The sequence below is a fragment of the Dendropsophus ebraccatus genome, chromosome 11 (assembly GCF_027789765.1).
Source record: "Dendropsophus ebraccatus isolate aDenEbr1 chromosome 11, aDenEbr1.pat, whole genome shotgun sequence".
NCBI classification, from domain to species: Eukaryota; Metazoa; Chordata; class Amphibia; order Anura; family Hylidae; genus Dendropsophus; species Dendropsophus ebraccatus.
In genome coordinates, this window is record NC_091464.1 from 38,186,672 (window position 1) to 38,206,564 (window position 19,893).

At 45.4% G+C, this 19,893-nt stretch overlaps 1 protein-coding gene across 2 annotated transcripts; it reads left to right on the forward strand.

Moving 5' to 3' along the window:
• Nucleotides 1-5,483: 5,483 nt before the first annotated feature.
• PDHA1 (pyruvate dehydrogenase E1 subunit alpha 1) lies at nt 5,484-19,893 on the forward strand. Of its 2 annotated transcripts, XM_069945067.1 has the most exons (12): nt 5,484-5,679; nt 7,494-7,508; nt 10,058-10,126; nt 11,287-11,460; nt 12,672-12,798; nt 14,589-14,680; nt 15,162-15,254; nt 15,479-15,634; nt 15,822-15,893; nt 15,976-16,043; nt 19,020-19,128; nt 19,334-19,893. In XM_069945067.1, the coding sequence occupies exons 1-12, from the start codon at nt 5,617-5,619 to the stop codon at nt 19,496-19,498; spliced, it is 1,203 nt and encodes a 400-aa protein (XP_069801168.1). In that variant the 5' UTR covers nt 5,484-5,616; the 3' UTR covers nt 19,499-19,893. The 2 variants fall into 2 exon arrangements, with proteins under 2 accessions (XP_069801168.1, XP_069801169.1); XM_069945068.1 differs by lacking the exon at nt 7,494-7,508.

Genomic DNA, 19,893 nt, shown 5'->3' on the forward strand with positions numbered 1-19,893 from the left:
CATCAAATCCGCACTTACAAATCTGCTGCGAATCCGCAGCGGATTTGACAGTGCGTATTTAATGCTGTGTTCATTCACTTAGTTAAATCTGCTGCGGATCTGCTGCGGATCCGCAGCGGATTTTCTGCTGCGATACGGTAGGTGTGAAGGCATCCTTAGGGTGCGTTCACACCTACAGGATCTGCAGCAGATCTGCAGCAGATTTGTTGCTGTGTTCAGTTATTTAAATGAAATCTGCTGCAGAAAATCAGCTGCAGATCCTGTAGGTGTGAACGCACCATAAGGGGGTATTCCGGGAAAAGGGAAAGGGATCACGGTGGGTCCGACCCCTGAGGTCACAAGAGGCCGGCTCTTACTGGCCCCCGGCTGATGCGCGGCTGCCAGGGGTGTTGTGTCCTATCCCCGGCAGCGCGCGCATCATAGAGGTCTCTGTGCACCTGTGGCTCTGACTTCCGGTGGCAGAAGTCCCAGCCCCGGAGCACAGGGAGTTCTTTGATGCGCGCGCTGCCGGGGATAGGACACAACACCCCTGGCAGCCGCGCATCAGCCGGGGACCAGACCAGGAGGCGAGTGGCTCGACGGGGGATGGCAGGTGAGGTTTTTTTGTTATCTGCTGTGCACAGAGGGGGAGAGGGGACCATCTATAAGGGGGGGGGGGGGGAGAGGGGGGCCATCTGAAAGTGGGGAAAGAGGGGGGCCATCTATAAGGGGGGGAGAGGGGGGCCATCTATAAGGGGGGGAGAGGGGGGCCATCTATAAGGGGGGGAAGAGGGCGGCCATCTATAAGGGAGGTGGAAGAGGCGGACCATCTATAAGGGAGGGGGGAAGAGGCGGGCCATCTATAAGGGGGGAGAAAAGGGGGCCATCTATAAGGAGGGAGAAAAGGGGGCCATCTATAAGGAGGGAGAAAAGGGGGCCATCTATAAGGGAAGGGGCACCAAACCTACAAATAATTATGCAGCTGAAAACCCAAGTTTGTATCAATAAAATCACTTTTTATTAATCTTCTATAAAAAATACTAAATAGTAACAGAAGAACGAATCAGCACTCAATCGGCAGAGCACATGGGCGACTATATAATATATATAAGTACAAAAGTCTGCTATGAGTTAGAGAAGACTACACACTGGGGGCATCATATTACAACCTCCCATAAGTATAAACCAGAAAGCAAGATTAGTAACATCAGAAAAAAACAGAAATATACAGTATTCAATACCTTATGAGTGTCAGTACACAGAAGCCCAGTGCCGTGCGCCCCGACGTACGTTTCGGCTGAACGCCTTTATCGAGGGGTGGCGCTATGTTGTAGGATCTGATCATATGTAGACCATATCAATTAGCCCCAGCCAATCAGATGTGAAATGCCGTATAGTCACCAGCTTAGATAATAATAATCACCTGCATGAATCTCGGCGCATAACGTCAGGAACATGATCACGCCAAACACTTCCGGGCGGGAGACCCACATGACCGCACGTCACAAAGTCAATGCGGGCACATGATACGCTCAAACCCGGAAGAGCACGGAGGAAAGAACCCGACGCATGCGCACTCATGCAGAAAAAGGAAACAAAAAGACATTAAACGGCTGATTGGACATAATGTGAAACAAAGAAATTATTAATAAATATACGAACATAACCTTAAAAATGCAAACATTGATGACAGCCCAAAAGAGTATATATTTGATTCATTATAGTCAACAACTGACTTGTCCGTAGTGTATACATTTAGGGTGGTATTACACGGGCCGAGCAGGGCCCGATAATACCTGTAAACGAGCAGCGATCTGCTAGATCGTAGCTCGTTTACTGGGCCTATTACACGGCCCGATAATCGTTTGACAAGAGCTGCAAGGACATTGTTACCGATGTACTTGCAGCCCTTGCTAAACTGGCATACATTACCCATCCACATTCCAGGGCTGCTCCTGCCGGCCGCTTCTCCCGGGGTCCCGTGCGCGCTCTAGCTTCACAGCGGCCTGTCAGCTGGTAGGCCGCTCAGCCAATCACAGGTCGGGACCGCTGCGGCCTGTGATTGGCTGAGCGGCCTATCGGCTGACAGGCCTCTGTGAAGCTAGAGCGCGCACGGGACCCCGGGAGAAGCGGACGGCAGGAGCAGCCCTGGAACGTGGATGGGTAATGTATATCGTTAGTCGCCGGCCACGCACCGCTATTACACGCAGCGGTGCGCGGACGGCGCCCGACGAAAATAGGGTCTAACCTATATCAACGATCAGCCGATGATCGTTGTCATCGGCTGATCGTTGCATTTATTACACGGAGCGATAATCGGCCGAATCGGGCCAATTCGACCGATTATCGCTCCGTGTAATAGTACCCATAGACCATTAACCCTATAAGTGCCAGAGTGTGAAGTGTTCAAAATACAATCCAAAATAGAGCATAATAGAATATAGATATGTTACCGGCATGCAGCCTGCATACCCATATATATAAGTGCATGATTGAAAATGTGAAAGTGTAGGAATGTTTATAGAGACAATAAAAAGAATGTAAAAATATGTAAATAAGAAAGAAAAAAGGAGGAAAGGAACAAAGGAAAGAAAAAGTGGTAAAATGGAAAGATATGTATTCTAGAATATAAGTACATCAAGCAAGCACAATAAATATAGAATTAATTATGTAAACATGATTATATAAAAGTGCCAAGTGCAGAGATATGTAAAAAATCACAAAACAAAATATGTGCCTATCATAAAATTATCATAAAACAACTATATCATGTAATAACGCACAAAAAACACATGTCTGACCCACCATATGTGAACATGGTCTAAAAGTTACAAATGCAAAAAACTGTATATAAAACAAGTGTAAAGTGCAAAAAAGGATGAGACATGTTTGCATTTTTTGCATTTGTCACTTTTAGACCATGTTCACATATGGTGGGTCACCCGTGTTTTTTGTGCGTTTTTACATGATTTTAGGATATAGTTGGCACATATTTTGTTTTGTGATTTTTTACATATCTCTGCACTTGGCACTTTTATATAATCATGTTCACATAATTCTATATTTATTGTGCTTGCTTGATGTACTTATATTCTAGAATACACATCTTTCCATTTTACCACTTTTTCTTTCCTTTGTTCCTTTCCTCCTTCGGGTTCCGTCGGGTTCTTTCCTCCAGGCTCTTCCGGGTTTGAGCGTATCATGTGACCGCATTGACTTTGTGACGTGCGGTCATGTGGGTCTCCCGCCCGGAAGTGTTTGGCGTGATCATGTTCCTGACGTTATGCGCCGAGATTCATGCAGGTGATTATTATTATCTAAGCTGGTGACTATACGGCATTTCACATCTGATTGGCTGGGGCTAATTGATATGGTCTATATATGATCGGATCCTACAACATAGCGCCACCCCTCGATAAAGGCGTTCAGCCGAAACGTACGTCGGGGCGCACAACACTGGGCTTCTGTGTACTGACACTCATAAGGTATTGAATACTGTATATTTCTGTTTTTTTCTGATGTTACTAATCTTGCTTTCTGGTTTATACTTATGGGAGGTTGTAATATGATGCCCCCAGTGTGTAGTCTTCTCTAACTCATAGCAGACTTTTGTACTTATATATATTATATAGTCGCCCATGTGCTCTGCCGATTCAGTGCTGATTCGTTCTTCTGTTACTATTTTGTATTTTTATAAAGGATTAATAAAAAGTGATTTTATTGATACAAACTTGGGTTTTCAGCTGCATAATTATTTGTAGGTTTGGTGTCAGTTTGGGCTGAGTTAAACCCTTAATATAATTTTCCCTATTATTATTTATGGCACTGGCCAATTATTTGAAGTGGGGAAGTATGTCTTACTGCGGAATATAAGTGGTATAAGGCAAGGGGGAAGAGGCGGGCCATCTATAAAGGACGGGGGAGAAGAGAGGGCCATCTATAAGGGACGGGGGAGAAGAGGGGGCCATCTATAAGGGATGGGGGAGAAGAGGGAGCCATCTATAAAGGGGGGAGAGGGGGCCATCTATAGGGGGGGAGAGGGGGGGAGAGGGGGCCATCTATAGGGGGGGAGAGGGGGGGCATCTATAAGGGGGGCCATCTATAAGGGGGGCCATCTATAAGGGAGGAGGGAGAGGGGGCCATCTATAAGGGAGCTACATAGGGGGAGAGGGGGCCTATAAGGAGGCTACATAGAGGGGGGCATATACTAAAAGGGGGATCACATAGTGTCAGCCTACCCACTAAATGAGAGCGCAAAGGGGCCAATACAGATGTGCAGTTTATAGAGATAAGGATGGTGCCAGAGTGAGGAGCCTAATATGTCTGTCTGACAGATTCTGTGGATTTGTGGCTCAGAGAAGTTCTCATAACGGCCCAGGGCAGATGGAGAAGATGAAAACGACTCTGATCAGAGAAGACGTCCCCTGTGAGTCACTTGATATAACTGCACTGTAATGTATGTGGTGTATAGACCCTGTGTACAGCTGGGTCTACCTCTATATGACTGGATGAGGTGATAGTGATCTTTGTACAGTGGATTATTCAGTAGCAGCGGTGGTGTTAGTCATTATGTGGTGGTATTAGTCAGTAGCAGCAGTGGTGTTAGTCATTATGTGGTGGTATTAGTCAGTAGCAGCAGTGGTGTTAGTCAGTATGTGGTGGTATTAGTCAGTAGCAGCGGTGGTGTTAGTCAGTATGTGCTGGTGTTATTTGTCACTTTTATCTGGTACTGTGTTTTATTGGTCTCAGTATCCTGGATTTGGTCAGTAACAATATGGTGGTGATGATTATGGTGTGGCGGTAATATTTCCTTCCTATATACTGGTATTACTGGTAATATTGGTCTCAGTGCACAGGATTGGTAATATCTGTCTTGATATATATATAGCATCACTTGGTTGTGAAAGGAGGGGGGGGGGGGGCCAAGTTGACCTCTTGCACCAGGGCCCAGGAGACATTAGCTACGCCCCTGGCGGGAATCCAATACAGAGAATTCCGGGGGGTTCCCATATCCTGTTAATTTTTCCCGGAATACCCCTTTAACCATTTTCCATAACTGGGGCTAGAAGCAATCTTGGACCTCACATTTTCCTTTAATAGGTTCTGAATTCTAATAAAAGTCATTGTTCCAGAGATCCACATCTATAGCCTCACATGATTATATTATGTATTCCTTCAGCTGCCACTAGGGGGAGCAAAAAATTGCCGGGGATGTATTAAAGCTGTCACTCAACCAAATCCATCAATGTGCAGCGAGCTCCCCCTAGCGGCAGCAAAGAATATTACAGCCCTTAACTGTTTTTTTTTTACTGTCTATTCAGGGCTATGATAAAGGTTAGGCGCACCCCTCTTGTATTGCCAGCCTTCCTGTCAGCTATGTGGTGCCATACTATCCTCTCTCAGGCAGTATACTGTTCAATCACACAAACAAGCGAATTCCTCCGCTGACCTTAATAAATATGGCCGCCGCGGGCGTACGTCAGTGACGTCGGGAGGTGTGTTGGTGACGTCAGTCCGCACCGGGCAGTGCAGTGTGGGCTAGGCCGGTGGAAGGTTACAGGCGGCTGAGAAGTGTTGGAGGTCGTCGGCGACAGCAGGCTGCTATCGTGACCCGGATCCTCTTGTGACCGGCCGCCCATGCAAAAGATGCTGTCTCTGCTGTCCCGTGTGCTGCAGGGCCCGGCCCAGAAACCCGTCACTGTGAGTAGTGGTGCGGGGCAGGAGGAGGGACAGGCGACCGTGACCGGGGTGCTCCCTGACATGTACTTGTCACTAACAGCCCGGAGGAGGACGGTGTCGTCTCCATAGTAACCGCGCATAGGACATACAGGACGTGGGGGATCCCTGCTGTGGCCTAGTGTTATTATTCGTATAGCTGACAGTGTATACATATAATGGTGACCGCCACCGCAGTACTGCAGCCTCATGTAATCGGCACCGCAGTACTGCAGCCTCAAGTAATCACCATTGGGGAGTGTTATATGAATGGGCATACCCAGCACTAGAGTACTGTCACCATACACATTACAGCAGTGCCCCCCAAGCTGCCACCCTTCAGCTGGTGCAAAACTTCTATTTGTTATGGCTATGAGGGCATGATGGAATCTGTAGTTTTGTGCTAGCTAGAGAGTCAAAGTTGGGAAAGTAAAGCCTTAAAGGGGAACTATCAGCAGGTTAGATGAATCCCTACTGCACAGAAGATGCTGAAGGTATGTGTCTTACCTTACTGTTCCGGTGCTGTTAGTTGTGTGCTCCATGGTATAGTAAGTCCGTTAGGAGCACTGCCCACCGCTCCGTTATAATTAGAAAGGGGCAGATGGGCAGTATGGGGCGAGTAGTGCTCCTAAAGGTCTCATTGGACCGTGATGCAAAAGACTAACTGCTCTGGAACAGCCGAGGAGGAATGTAAGAGACACTCACCTTCCTCCTCTGCGTCTCCTGTGCAGTAGGGACATCAAACCTGCTCACCGTCCCACTTTTAAGTAAAATCTGAGCCCATGAATATCAGTGGCCGGGGTCAGCTGTCTTGTATGGGGTCTGCTGATACTCCCCTAAATGAGAATGTCCAGACACATGGCGGATTTCGACACTCCATTCTTCTCTTCTGTTATTCATGATATCATGCAGAAGTTTGCTTCTCTGTTCCTACTAAAAACACACAGAGATTCAGGGATTCTCCATCCTAAAGGCCAGGAGGCCACATAGGGGCTAATATGGTTGAGGCCAGGAGGCCACATAGGGGCTAATATGGTCGATTACCTTGTGGCCGGTGCAGCACATGGAGGGGACAGTGTAAACTCAACTGAGACTGGACAATCTAAGAATGTTCCCAATTAGTTGCTGCAGATATGCACCAAAAAGTGGCTAATTCTTTGATGCATCCAGGCTGTGCCCCTCTTGTCCTGAACCCATCCCCTCGCTTTTGTCTAGCAGAGTCCAAAACACACCAAAATCTTATATTAGCCAACTTTGGTGCAGGCATTTTTCTGGTGTTCTCAGCCATTGGCTTCCTTCTCTCTGCCGGTGTCCAGCTCTTGGTGAGAGTATATGTGAGCACCAGCCACTGGCAGCAGAGAAGCCCCAGCACTGGCGAACATTATAGCCTCCCTAAAAAGACAGGAGAACAATGCGAAAGTAATGGGGCCAATTTAGAAAAACTATGAAGAGGAGAAGCCATCTTTGTTGTCCCTGGCAGCCAATCACTACAGCACTCTAAAAAGTGACCGCTGTGTTGTGATTGGTTGCTTGGGGACAAGAGTTAAGCTTTTTTTTTTTTTTTTTTTTTTTTAATCCTTTTTTTTATACTTTTGAGTGTAGAGACCACTGAGATCCCTTTCCCGCTTCTTACTGTGATGGGCGTCCATCTTAAAGTCCCAGCATGCTTCACCCTATACACAGTAGGCCTACAATATATGTGCCCAGTGCGGGTAGATGCACAATGTGTGGTAGCCATGCTCTTCAGTAAGACTCTATTTCTTCTTTTCTCTATGTCTTGGCCATGCGGCTGTGTAAAGGGGGCAGCGGGTGAGGTAAGGAGCCACTCCAGCCTTCACTGATGTATCTTCTTATAGTTGTCTGTACTGTCAGTGCTCTTCATCACACCAGGCTTATGTTTCCATAATTCACTAACCCCTCACATACAGTGAATCCTCAGGGAATACAATTGTCTGTGGTTGTCTCAAAGAGATTTTTCTTTTATCCTCACCAATAACTATGACCTGTCATAGTCCCCTTCACGCTGTTACCGGTCTGACGTGGCGACTGCAGATTGACAGGTTGTTCTGTGAAATCACCTTGTGTACTGCAAGTGGGCCAGCCACACAGTCATCTTTACAGCAATTGTTTCTGTAATTTCTTTAAAGGGGTCATCCAGCGCTACAAAAACATGGCCACTTTTCTTCCAGAGACAGCCCCACTCTTGTCTCCAGCTTGGGCGGGGTTTTGCTGCTCAGTTCCATTGACGTGAATGGAGCTTAAAGAGGACCTGTCACCCCCTTCCCCCCTCCCCCGTGCTGGGGTGACAGGCTCCCAACCCCCCGCTAGAGCACCTTACACGTACCTGATTTCACCAGGTCCCGCTTCTTGAGACTGTCGGGTGATGGAGATTTCAGCGCCTGAAACCCGCCGTGCGCGCGCTCCTGAGATCAGTCCAACGCTCATAGAGAATGACTAGTGAGTCCGAAACTCCATCATTCTCTGAACATTGGACTTATCTCAGGAGCGCACGCACCGGGCTTTGGGCGCTGAAATCTCCATCACCCGACCGTCTCAAGAAGCGGGACCTGGCGGAATCAGGTACATGTAAGGTGCTCTAGCAGGGGGTCGGGAGCCTGTCACCCCGGCACGGGGGTGACAGGTTCCCTTTAAAGGGGTATTCTGTGGAAAATCAATAAATTAGCAATGCCTTAGGGCCTAGCTCAGGGGTAGGGAACATTGGCTCTCCAACTGTTGCAAAACTACAACTCCCATCATGCCTGAACAGCCAAACTAAGGCATGGTGGGAGTTGTAGTTTTGCAAAGCTGGAGAGCCAAGGTTCTCCTAATATCGGTGTCAGACTTTACAAAAGCTTTTCCATTTCCACAGACAGGGTGGGTTCACATTGAGGAATTCTCGCGGGTAAACTCAGCGGAATTCCGCCGCATGGACACGCACCTTTCCGCCAGCTCCATAGACACCATGGACATGTCAATTCTTTTGGCGGAATCAGCCGGCCCATAGAATGGTGGCAGAAAGATGCGCAAACAGGCGGCGGAATTCCGCAGAGTTTATCCGCGAGAATTCCTCAATGTGAACCCACCCACACTCTGCAAAATTTTGTGGAGAGTGTTCCCAGAAGAGTAGAAGATTTTACACCTAAAAGAGGAGGGGGACTAATGGTATATTAATTCCTGGATTATAATGGCATGTTCACACCTCTGTAGGTGCAGTGTGTAGGTGTTCCAATACCATTGTCCTTTTAATCTATATGGTATTTACCATTTATCCTCCTTTCCAAAGGTATTCTACTGTTAGAAATGACATGTACAGTGGTGTCTTGTATTACGAGCATAATTCGTTCCAGGACCGTGCTTGTAATCCAAATCCACTCTAAAACCAAAGCAAATTTTCCCGTAAGAAATCATTGATATGCAGACAATTGGTCCCACCCCCCCAAAAATGATTTATTATTCTAAATAACATGTAAAACAAATGAAACAAACATTCAGCAACAGCAGAATATGTGATATTATCAGTTACTTTACAGTAATGAAGAGGATGGGAAACACAAGGGCTGAGAGAGACTGCTGGGAGCATAAAGGAATGAGCAGGGCAGATGTGGGCACATACATGCAGCACTCTCTGTCCGGGGAGAGAGGGGTTACAGCTATGGAGAGATTACCCCCACAGTCCTGTCCCCTGGTGTAAGCCCCAGCCTGAAGTGGATCTGCTATGATTTGGAGGTTGAGGGAGACTTCCTGGGTCAGAGTACAGTGCTGTAGACCATGCCCCTCTCTTCCCCCATTTCCCCTCCCACCCAGTACAGGGAGCTCTTAAACCAAAGTAATGCTCTTAAACCAAGTCACAATTTTGAAAAACTGAGCTCTTAAACCAAAACGCTCTTAAACAAAGGTACCACTGTATATACTTCCGACCGTCTGGTAATCTATTGCATTTAGTTGTCAATAGTCAAAACTGTAACCGGGAGAGTTGGCCTTGTCCAAAACCATACGCTAAAGATGTTCTGCGATTGGTTGCTATGGGTAGCAAGGCCAGTCGTCCTGGTTACAGTTTTGGTAAATGGGGCCATGTCCATATGCTGTGACCGCTGAGCGTGTGGGTCACTTGTGAGGTGGATAACATCCAGCAGCCTCCTTACTGCTGTACATTGTGGGCAGCAGAACAGAAAATGATGACTAATTTTCAGGTCCTTGCATGCCTTCATCTATAATAGTCACATCTTGAGTCACCAGATTCGTTCAGTCGTCTTCAGATTCCATTTGCGCTCTTTTTCTGGCATGTTTGTGTATATATGACCATACCTATTGCTATCCAACTTACAAATTTATTAACCTTATATGTTTTCCTTCTGCCTTTAAGGCCGCCCGTGTTATTGTCGCATCACGCAACTATGCAGACTTTGCATCTGAAGCAACATTTGACATCAAGGTGAGACTTTAAATGAATAAAATGTTGTCCTATCCTGACTGGGGGATTGATCAACTCATTTGATCAACTCATCTGACACAATCGATCCCTGTGATGCTTTCAGTTCAGTGAATTATACTTGTGGTGGTTTCATGACTCGCGGCTTTAATACGGATCTAGAAATGTGCCCATATTACATATAAACTAGCCTTGGGGTCTGTTCACACGTAGCGACTCGCAGCTGAAATCTCGCTGCGAGATCAGCTACGAGTCAAGGTCCTGGCAGGTCCTAGTACTACATACTTGCAGCGGCCGGAAAGACCACTGCGAGTATGTAATGCAGCCGCCACCTTAACCCCTTCTGCTCCCGCTCCGCTGTCTGTATATACATTACCGCTCTCTTGCACAGGTCCCGGCGTCCTGCTCTCCTGCCTAGCCAATCAGTGGCTGCAGCTGGGCGGGAGAGCAGGACACTGGGATCCTGTGCAGAAAGGAGAGTTAATGTATATACGAACAGCAGAGCAGGAGCCGGGTGGGAGCAGAAGGGGTTAAGAGGGCAGCTGCATTTCATACTTGCGGTCTTTTAGACAGCTGCAAGTATGTAGTACTGGGACCTGCCAGGACCGACTCGTAGCTGATCTCGCTGCAAAACTTGCAGCGAGATTTCAGATGCGAGTCGGTACGTGTGAACGTACCCTTAAAGGGTTTTTCCAGGGCCTAAGTGAGTATAATAAAAACAGCCTACCTGTATAACAAATGCGTGGCCTTATGTCCCCTTGTACTGCTGCACACGAAAGGGTAGCAAATAAAAGTATATAGAACCTACACCTGCAAAGTCCCAGAAAACCCCTTAAGGGTGCGTTCACACGTACGGGATCTGCAGCAGATTTGCATGACAGTACACTATACCCACACATACACAACTCTGACTGCTCACATACTTCTCATATTATGGAAGGTTCTGCATACTTCAGGTCAGGCATGCTGTTCTCTAGTGTCAGAGCTGTATGCAACTTGCTCATTGAATCCAGCTTCCTCTCTTGCCTGGCACCTATCACACACATCTGTCCCAGCAGGAGGAGGGAAAGAACTGCAGAATATACGCTAGAATATTGTAGTGCTTGTTTCATGCACACAGTAACTTTTCATGCACTAATATAAACCAATTGTTCTATTGCTAGAAATGCGACGTTCACAAATTAGAGGAGGCTCCACCGACCACAGCTGTACTGACCCGCGAGCAGGGACTGCAGTACTACAGGACTATGCAGGTCATCCGGCGCATGGAACTAAAGTCAGATCAGCTGTACAAGCAGAAAATTATTCGTGGGTTCTGTCATCTTTATGATGGGCAGGTAAGAGCCAGACAGTACATGTTCAAACCTTAAAGTGCAACTGTGATTTAAAATATTTTTGCAGAAATTAATAGTACAGGTGTTTTTTAGGAAACTGTTAGTTTTATTAGGCAAAAAAGCCTCTTTCTGTACTCAAAAAGCTGTTTTGCAGCCTCGCCGTCTTAATTACAGAGGAGCAAAGTGAAGATGGGTTTGCTGAGTCCATTATAACCTATGAAGGGGGGGATGAGTGAGGAGGAAGTTTAGACCAGCAGCTGTGCCGTCTGGAGACTGTCTGGCCAGTTAAACCGTTGTATTCACAGGTCACAAACCTCGGTGCTGGTCCTGGAACTTGGTGAGATAAGATTACAGGATGTTGTGCTGTACAGGACTGCCTTTTCTCCTCTCCCTGCCAACTCATCCCTCTTGACTGCTCCCCCTCTATAGAGCATAATGTACACAGAAATCCTGCTTCTTCTGAAGTGAGGGGGAGGTAGGAAAACAGCTTTTTGAGTTATGCTTTAACAAATTCTGTAAAACAATTAAAATGGGGGATTTTGATACATTTTTAGTTTCATTAATAAATGTAAATATGGAGAAGAGAAGTCTTGCATTGTAAGTTTGTCCAGGTTAGGTTAACACAGAGCTGGAAAGAGATACACCAAGCCTCATGCACACATCTGTGTCAGTTTTCACTGTCAGAAAATACCGATCAGGAAATCTTTAGTATTTCCTGACAGTAAAAACTGTAGGAAAATAAAATAAAAAGCCATGCTTACCTGCTACACAGCTGCAGCACTGCTCTGCACCAGCTTCTCCCTTCCTGCTCTGTGGGTGTGTGAGTGATGTCACTTGTGTGTTGCACTGGGTTAGAGAGTGGCCTCTTGTGGCTGAAGGTATAATGCTGTCTGTCCACAAGAACGATTGACAGGGCGGGGAGCCACTGGCTCCTAGCCCTGTCAATCGCAATGCAACATTTAATTGCATGCGTTCCTAATCAGGGAAACATACAGTTAAAGGGCCAGGGTGCCTAGCAGTGCATCGACAAATCTGGGCAGTTTCCAGATTAGCATCTGGAGACTCTGCTTAACCTGCCTACACAGCAAAGCTGCCAAGACATCTGTAGAAACTGAGAAGTGTCACTGTGTGTGTGCTTTAGTGGCTAATCCTGCTATGTTTCTTGGTGTGCAGTAAAAACGTTGATGCATTCCTTTTTGGTCTTCTAACTACAGGAAGCCTGTTGTGTTGGTCTAGAGGCTGCTATTAACCCCACAGATCACCTGATCACAGCCTACCGAGCACATGGGTACACGTATACCCGTGGAGTCGCTGTAAAGGAAATCCTGGCAGAACTTACAGGTAAGTGTTTCACAGTATCTTGTTTTGTGATATGATGTGGCTCTCTATTCTGGCTCATGGAGGGGAGTTCTGAGTGGAGGACCTCATCTATGTCTGTATGTCCTAATAGGGTTTATGGACAGAGGTTGTCTTCATGAGACAGTGCCTTTTTAAAGGGGTTATCCAGGCTTACAAAGACATGGCTGCTGTGTTTGGATAGAAGTTTAGCTGCCTAGTTCTAGTAAAGTGAAATTGAATAATACCACCCACACAACCTGAGGACAAGCACATAGTAGGTGTGTGTGTGTTCTTTGTAATATTTGATAACCCTTTATGCTCTAGTTACTATTACAGAGTTGTAAGGAAGTGGTTGGACCCCCCCCCCCACCCCCCTCACTTTCTTAGTTATGCTCAGTCCTATATAAAGGGCATAATTTCTCAGGGTCAAAAATACCAGTTTTTTTAAGTACAATTATATTAGTTACAGATGTTTGTCTAGTCAGTGACCATGTAATGAGTCATTAGTGACATTGACAATGTGTTAGATCAGTAGTTGCCCACATGTTAATAGTAACAGGTTAATGTTACTTTATTACTCTGTGTAAACTCACCCTCAGGCACTAACATTCAGAGAGATTTAGCCAACAAGCCAAAGCCAGGAATTGATTTGCAAAGAGGAGAAATCTCAGTCTTTCCTTTATGACCTGATCCCTGTTTATGGTCTGTCCCTGGCTTTGGCTTCAAAAATCTGTCAGATAGGTCTGTCTGTGTAAATACACCATTAAACCTGGGATGACTGACACAACACTTAGGTCTTTTTGATTCTGTATGTGACCAGATTATGACACTTATTTTCAGGGATGTGTCTCCATACATATATCCATATATACCCACTTGGGCACTTTTGCTGTGACTCATGACATCTGCTTTTTATATTGCCAGTAATTTTAGGGAATGACTGTGTGATATGCTCTGGTTTGTAGAGGTGTAGATAGTGATATTGTCTCAGATCCTTGTAAAATCTTACCTTAATGATCTAGCAACAAAACACAGTAATCACTGAACTCAAGGAGAACAGCGAAAAAAATTCCAATGAAGTACTCAATCAAGAGTCTCCACTGATGCCCCCAAAAATTTAAATATGCAAAACAAGAGTCCGTGGAGCCTCAGTTACGAGTCTCAAAACACGGGATAGCCAGATATCTCTAGCCTGTTGCCAACGGGGTGCCTCCATGATGGGGAGAGCACCACACCACCCTGATAAATAACCCCTTAAGTCCCACTCGGTTGCGAGTATTGAAACATAGACTGTGGGTGGAAGCCTGCCTTTGCAAGCCCTTGTCATGATCGCAATACTCGCACCTTGAGTTAGACATTGACAAAAGGGGCCACCCTGTTGTTTCCCTGTCTATGTTCCAATACTCGCAACCGAGTGGGACTTAAGGGGTTATTTATCAGGGTGGTGTGGTGCTCTCCCCATCATGGAGGCACCCCGTTGGCAACAGGCTAGAGATATCTGGCTATCCCGTGTTTTGAGACTCGTAACTGAGGCTCCACGGACTCTTGTTTTGCATATTTAAATTTTTGGGGGCATCAGTGGAGACTCTTGATTGAGTACTTCATTGGAATTTTTTTCGCTGTTCTCCTTGAGTTCAGTGATTACTGTGTTTTGTTGGTTGATTTTTCATTGCCCCAACTAGCCAGAATCCTACCCCTTAATGATCTAGATAAATTATTACACTTTATTGTTATTGAAATACATAATTTTCTAAGATTTATGTTTTATTAACTTTATTCCCTTTTAAAACCAGGAAGGAGAGGAGGTTGTGCCAAAGGTAAAGGGGGCTCGATGCACATGTATGCCAAAAACTTCTATGGAGGGAATGGCATAGTGGGAGCTCAGGTATGTAAGAGCTTCAGTATCAGGAATATACTGTAAGTATCAGTAGATACTGTATAATGTACTTTTTTTTTTTTTTTTACACAGCCAGCAACCACATTGCAGAAACTTGGCAATGCTATGTAATATGCATGTGGTTTTGACTTACTTAGCACACTGCCACAATGTGTAAACCTAACCTAAGAGTTCATACTGCAGTTTTGCTGTTCGTTTAATGGATGTTTAATGCAACAGATGAAAAAACAGATGCATTTGTGTGCATCAGTCTATCAATTGACTTCCATTATTAAAAGGATCAAAATGCATCCCTTTAGCATACACAAAAATGTGGTCAACTGACTTGCAGCATGGAAAAATATATATCCTGATTGTATCATTAGTTTATTCTTTAGTATACACTTTGTGGCTGTATCCGTGCTGTCCTACCTATTCAGGTCATTCTCTTGTTTCCTGCTGGGAATTAAAGTGTATTAATACCTTCCAGGTCCCTCTTGGAGCAGGCATCGCTTTGGCCTGTAAGTACTTTGGAAAGGATGAGATCTGTTTGTCCCTGTATGGTGATGGTGCTGCTAACCAGGTAAGGATTAGCTTCTTGACCTAAAGATTTTTTTTTATATATATAATTTTGGTCATACAGCTTCCTTATTGAACAGTAATTTTTTTTTTTTTTACAAGAACAGCCTCCACTTCCAGTTGTAAAACTAACAAGTGCTTCATTCATTTATTATGTGATCACATTTTTGTGCTGTAAATTTTTGTTCGGCGACAGTATTTCAGGCATTTCATTGTATGGTTTTTCAGGGTCAAATTTTTGAAACCTACAATATGGCTGCCCTATGGAAACTGCCCTGTATCTTCATTTGCGAAAACAACAGATACGGTATGGGCACATCTGTAGAGAGAGCTGCAGCCAGTACAGACTACTACAAGCGTGGGGACTACATCCCGGGCCTCAGGGTAAGCAGACTGGTATCATTATAGTGCTATAATGATGAAAACCCTAATGTGAATGGAAGACAGTCCCTAGGACCCTGCCAGCAATGTTCAGATGGCAGCATAAAGACTGATATACATTCTGTGACCTGTAGGATTTAATTTTATTCTATTTTTTTACATCTTATATAGTTTCTAAATGTTGTCCTAGGTTGATGGCATGGACGTTCTGTGTGTCAGAGAGGCCACCAAGTTTGCTGCTGATCACTGCAGATCTGGGAAGGTATTATGTATATTTTGTATGTATGCATTCTGTGTATCAAGCGTTTTGCCGTCTATTGACTGTATACACTGGTTTTTTTTAGGGGCCTATTCTGATGGAGCTTCAGACATATCGTTATCATGGACACAGTATGAGTGACCCAGGAGTTAGGCAAGTACATTGTGTGTTTTCTACACAGATTTGGGAATCATTTGAATGAGTGGTTTGAGCAAGTCCCACAATCTCTACATGTTTAATAATATTGTTTATCAGCAGCGATATAAACTGTGTGACTGAGAAACATTATCAGCCGTGTCACTACACTGTGTAGTGTTCTAGTTACCTGTATGTGTATGACCAGGGGCAAATTAACTTCACCACAGCCCCTGGGCTGTTCACCAAGCTTGCGCCCCCCCCCCCCCCCAAGCCACTGTAAGCCACAATGGTAGCACTAGCGTGGTTTTTATAGTACAGGATAAATAATATCACAATGCCATGATTTGTGCAAAATTGAGGTTAAAAAAGCAGCAATTTTTTTGCAAGTCATGGCAGAACTGTAGCCAGGAGACAATACAAAAGTATAAGTCTTTTTGGGTGGCCATGGGCCCACCAGGACCTCAGGGCCCCAGGCTACTGCCTGAAAAGGACCTATTATGAGTAGTCAGCAGATACAGCATTGTTTCTATTGGAAAGATTATTGCCATGTGTGCACAGAAGCCTGTCAGACTGGTAGTCACTGCAGCAGGGGGAGCACTGTCCTCAGAAATACACTGGACTTATAAATCTACTGTGTTCTCTCAGCACTCTTATCTTAGCAGCACTTATTGTGCTATTTTTGCATCTACGTCCACAGTATGAACCTGTAGTGGTTATATCATGCATATTAGGATGACCAATCTGCTTTAAATGGCTATTGCAATATTAACCAACATATATATTTTATATTTGTTGCTTGTCAAGTTAAATATTTAGCAAATTCATTAATTTACCAACCTTTCGTCCTTCTCCTAATGTTTCGCTATCTTCCTTTCATTGGTCACAGCTCATTGTTTAGGTTACTAACAACCACTCTGCTCTAAAAGCAGGTGTGTGTGTGTGTGTGTGTGTGTGTGTGTGTGTGTGTGTGTGTGTAGATAGATCGATCACTGCTTTTAGAGCAGATTAGTGGTTGGTTAGAGCTGTCAACAATGGGAGGGGAAGTGCAACCATATCAGTAGAAGGAGGCGAGTTTGCAAAAATATAACTCATTGAGCCCTACAAGTATTAAAAAGTTCAGGTGGGAATACCCCTTTCAGTTTTATGTTGTTGGAGAACATGTTCATATGAAGACCTTTATCTTGTGACATTATTTATCTATAGACACGGTTGCTCAGTGGTTAGCACTGTAGCCTTGCAGCGCTGGAGTCCTGGTTCAAATCCCACCTAGGATTTGCAAAGAGTTTGTACGTTCTCTCCATGTTTGCGTGGGTTTCCTCCAGGTACTCAGGTTTCCTCCCAAAAACATACAGATAAATGAAGCGCTGCGGAATCTGTGTGCGCTATACAAATAAAAGCATTATTGTTAAAGTCGGGGTTTGTCTTATACGGCGGGAAGGGGGCTGAAATATGGCCCCGTCCCCATCGTATGGGGCGACCACTATAAAAAAAAAAAAACAACAAAAACCTTTAACTCACCTTTAACTTCCCAGCCTCTGCACGCCTCCCGTACCGTTCACGGCGCAGTCAGTGTGACGTACACTACCTGCACCGGGGACTGAGATCGCCGAACCTCTCCCGGGCAGCTGAGCGTCTCATCTGAGAGGCTCGGCTTCCGGGAGAGCTTCGGGAGACTGAGAGAGGCGCTGAAAATTCCCGAAGCCTCTTTCTCCCCAAGCTCTCCCGGCAGCTGAGCGTCTGAGTCTCTCTGATGAGACACTTTACTGCCCGGGAGAGGTTTGGTGATCACTGGAGCAGGTAATGTACGTCACACTGCGTGCGCTGGGTACGGTATGGGTGGCGCGTGGAGGCCGGGAACGGGCCCTGGGTGAGTTGAAGGTTTTTTTGTTTTTGTTTGTTTTTTAAATTTAGCTGCAGTTATCCCCTGCCTGACCGCAGGAGGGCTGCGGTCAGGCAGGGGTTAACACTTTCTGGCGTATAAGGCAAACCCCTGACAATCTGCTTAAAAGTCAGGGGTCGTCTTATACGCCCAGTCGCCTTATATGCCGGAAAATAGGGTATTTGGTATCCACAGTTAATGGACAGTCATGTAGTTCATACATCCATACCATAGATAATTTGTATGCAAAAGGACGCTGGTTGACCTCAGGGAGATCAACCAAAACACCGCAGAGACACCATCACGTGTCTCAACGTCAGTGTATTCTAGAACATTGCCCCCTGGGAAATCGAATATGCAAAAGAACACTGCAGAGACACCATCACATGTCTCGACGTCAGTGAACTAGCCAGACCTTCCCTCCGGGAAGGAACAACCAAGCCAAAGCGTTCTCCAGTCAAGGAAACCACCTCAGCAAGGTATCCATCCACAGACAGCTGTTTCGGGGTTTTTGCCCCTCATCAGTGTGGAGTAGGTTTCTGGCTAGTGGGAGCAATGACTAGTATGTGCATGCAAAAGGACGCTGGTTGACCTCAGGGAGATCAACCAAAACACCGCAGAGACACCATCACGTGTCTCAACGTCGAAAACCCCGAAACAGCTGTCTGTGGATGGATACCTTGCTGAGGTGGTTTCCTTGACTGGAGAACGCTTTGGCTTGGTTGTTCCTTCCCGGAGGGAAGGTCTGGCTAGTTCACTGACGTCGAGACATGTGATGGTGTCTCTGCAGTGTTCTTTTGCATAATAGATAATTTGTATGACACAGATCATCCAGAGCAATGTCATTAAACATCTTTATTTCTCAGACACGCATGTGTAATATAGAGTTTTTACTTTTTGGCCCTGTTTTCTCACAGGGTGTAAAATATATATACTGGTGTAAAATGCTCACCAGTAAAATGAAAGCTGAGCTGTGATTGGTTGCTGTGGGCAGTTTACACTAGTGTATATTTCACACCGTGCATGTTTTGGGGTTAAGTTTGTGAAAGTTACATGTGAAATTGATAACAAAATACAAAACATCAGAATGAATCTTAGGCATTTATTTCCAGCTACCGAACAAGAGAAGAAATTCAGGAGGTGAGGAGTAAAAGTGACCCAATCACATTGCTGAAGGATAGGATGCTTAGTAACAACTTGGCCAGTGTGGAAGAACTGAAGGTATGTTATGGACATGGGATTGGGTTATGATGGCAGGTTCTGTGGGTTGGACGACTCACAACAGATTGTGCTGTTTGCTACATGCTAAATCTCCCAATGCATATGGAAAACGTATTCTTAGACCCTAGTCATCAGAAAGTTTATAGTGTCATTTTGGTCTTCGCCAAATTCTCCCCTCTCTTAACAAGGCTCTTGTCTGTTGTAGGAAATTGATGTTGAGGTGCGAAAGGAAATTGAGGAAGCCGCCCAGTTTGCCACCACTGACCCAGAGCCCCCTCTAGAGGAGCTAGCACATCACATTTATCACAATGAACCTACTTTTGAAGTACGCGGTGCAAACCCCTGGATCAAGCACAAGTCTGTTAGCTAAGCCTTCCATTTAGTCACACAGGCAAGCCACGTCTTTAGTCTGTTACTCAAAGGTCCCTAACATGGGGTCTGTTCACTATTTCATTTAACCCTTCCAGCCCCAATGGGGACAAGCATCTGACATCTATTGCAGACTATTGTAATTCATACAACTGGGACACTTGTAAATGTTTGAAACTGTTGCTATTAGCCTGACAGTTGCCTTACAGTCTCCATACTGAAAGTCCCCTCCACACACACACCCCTAATAGTTTAAAATGGCGTTATGGTAGGTTCCCATTTCTTTCTTGACTTATTTATGGAAGGCCCCTATTTTTAAGTGTATCCAGAAGTAAATCATGTGTCTTACCATATATGCACTTTTTTTGCAGTCATTAAAATTGGCCTTGATGTAAA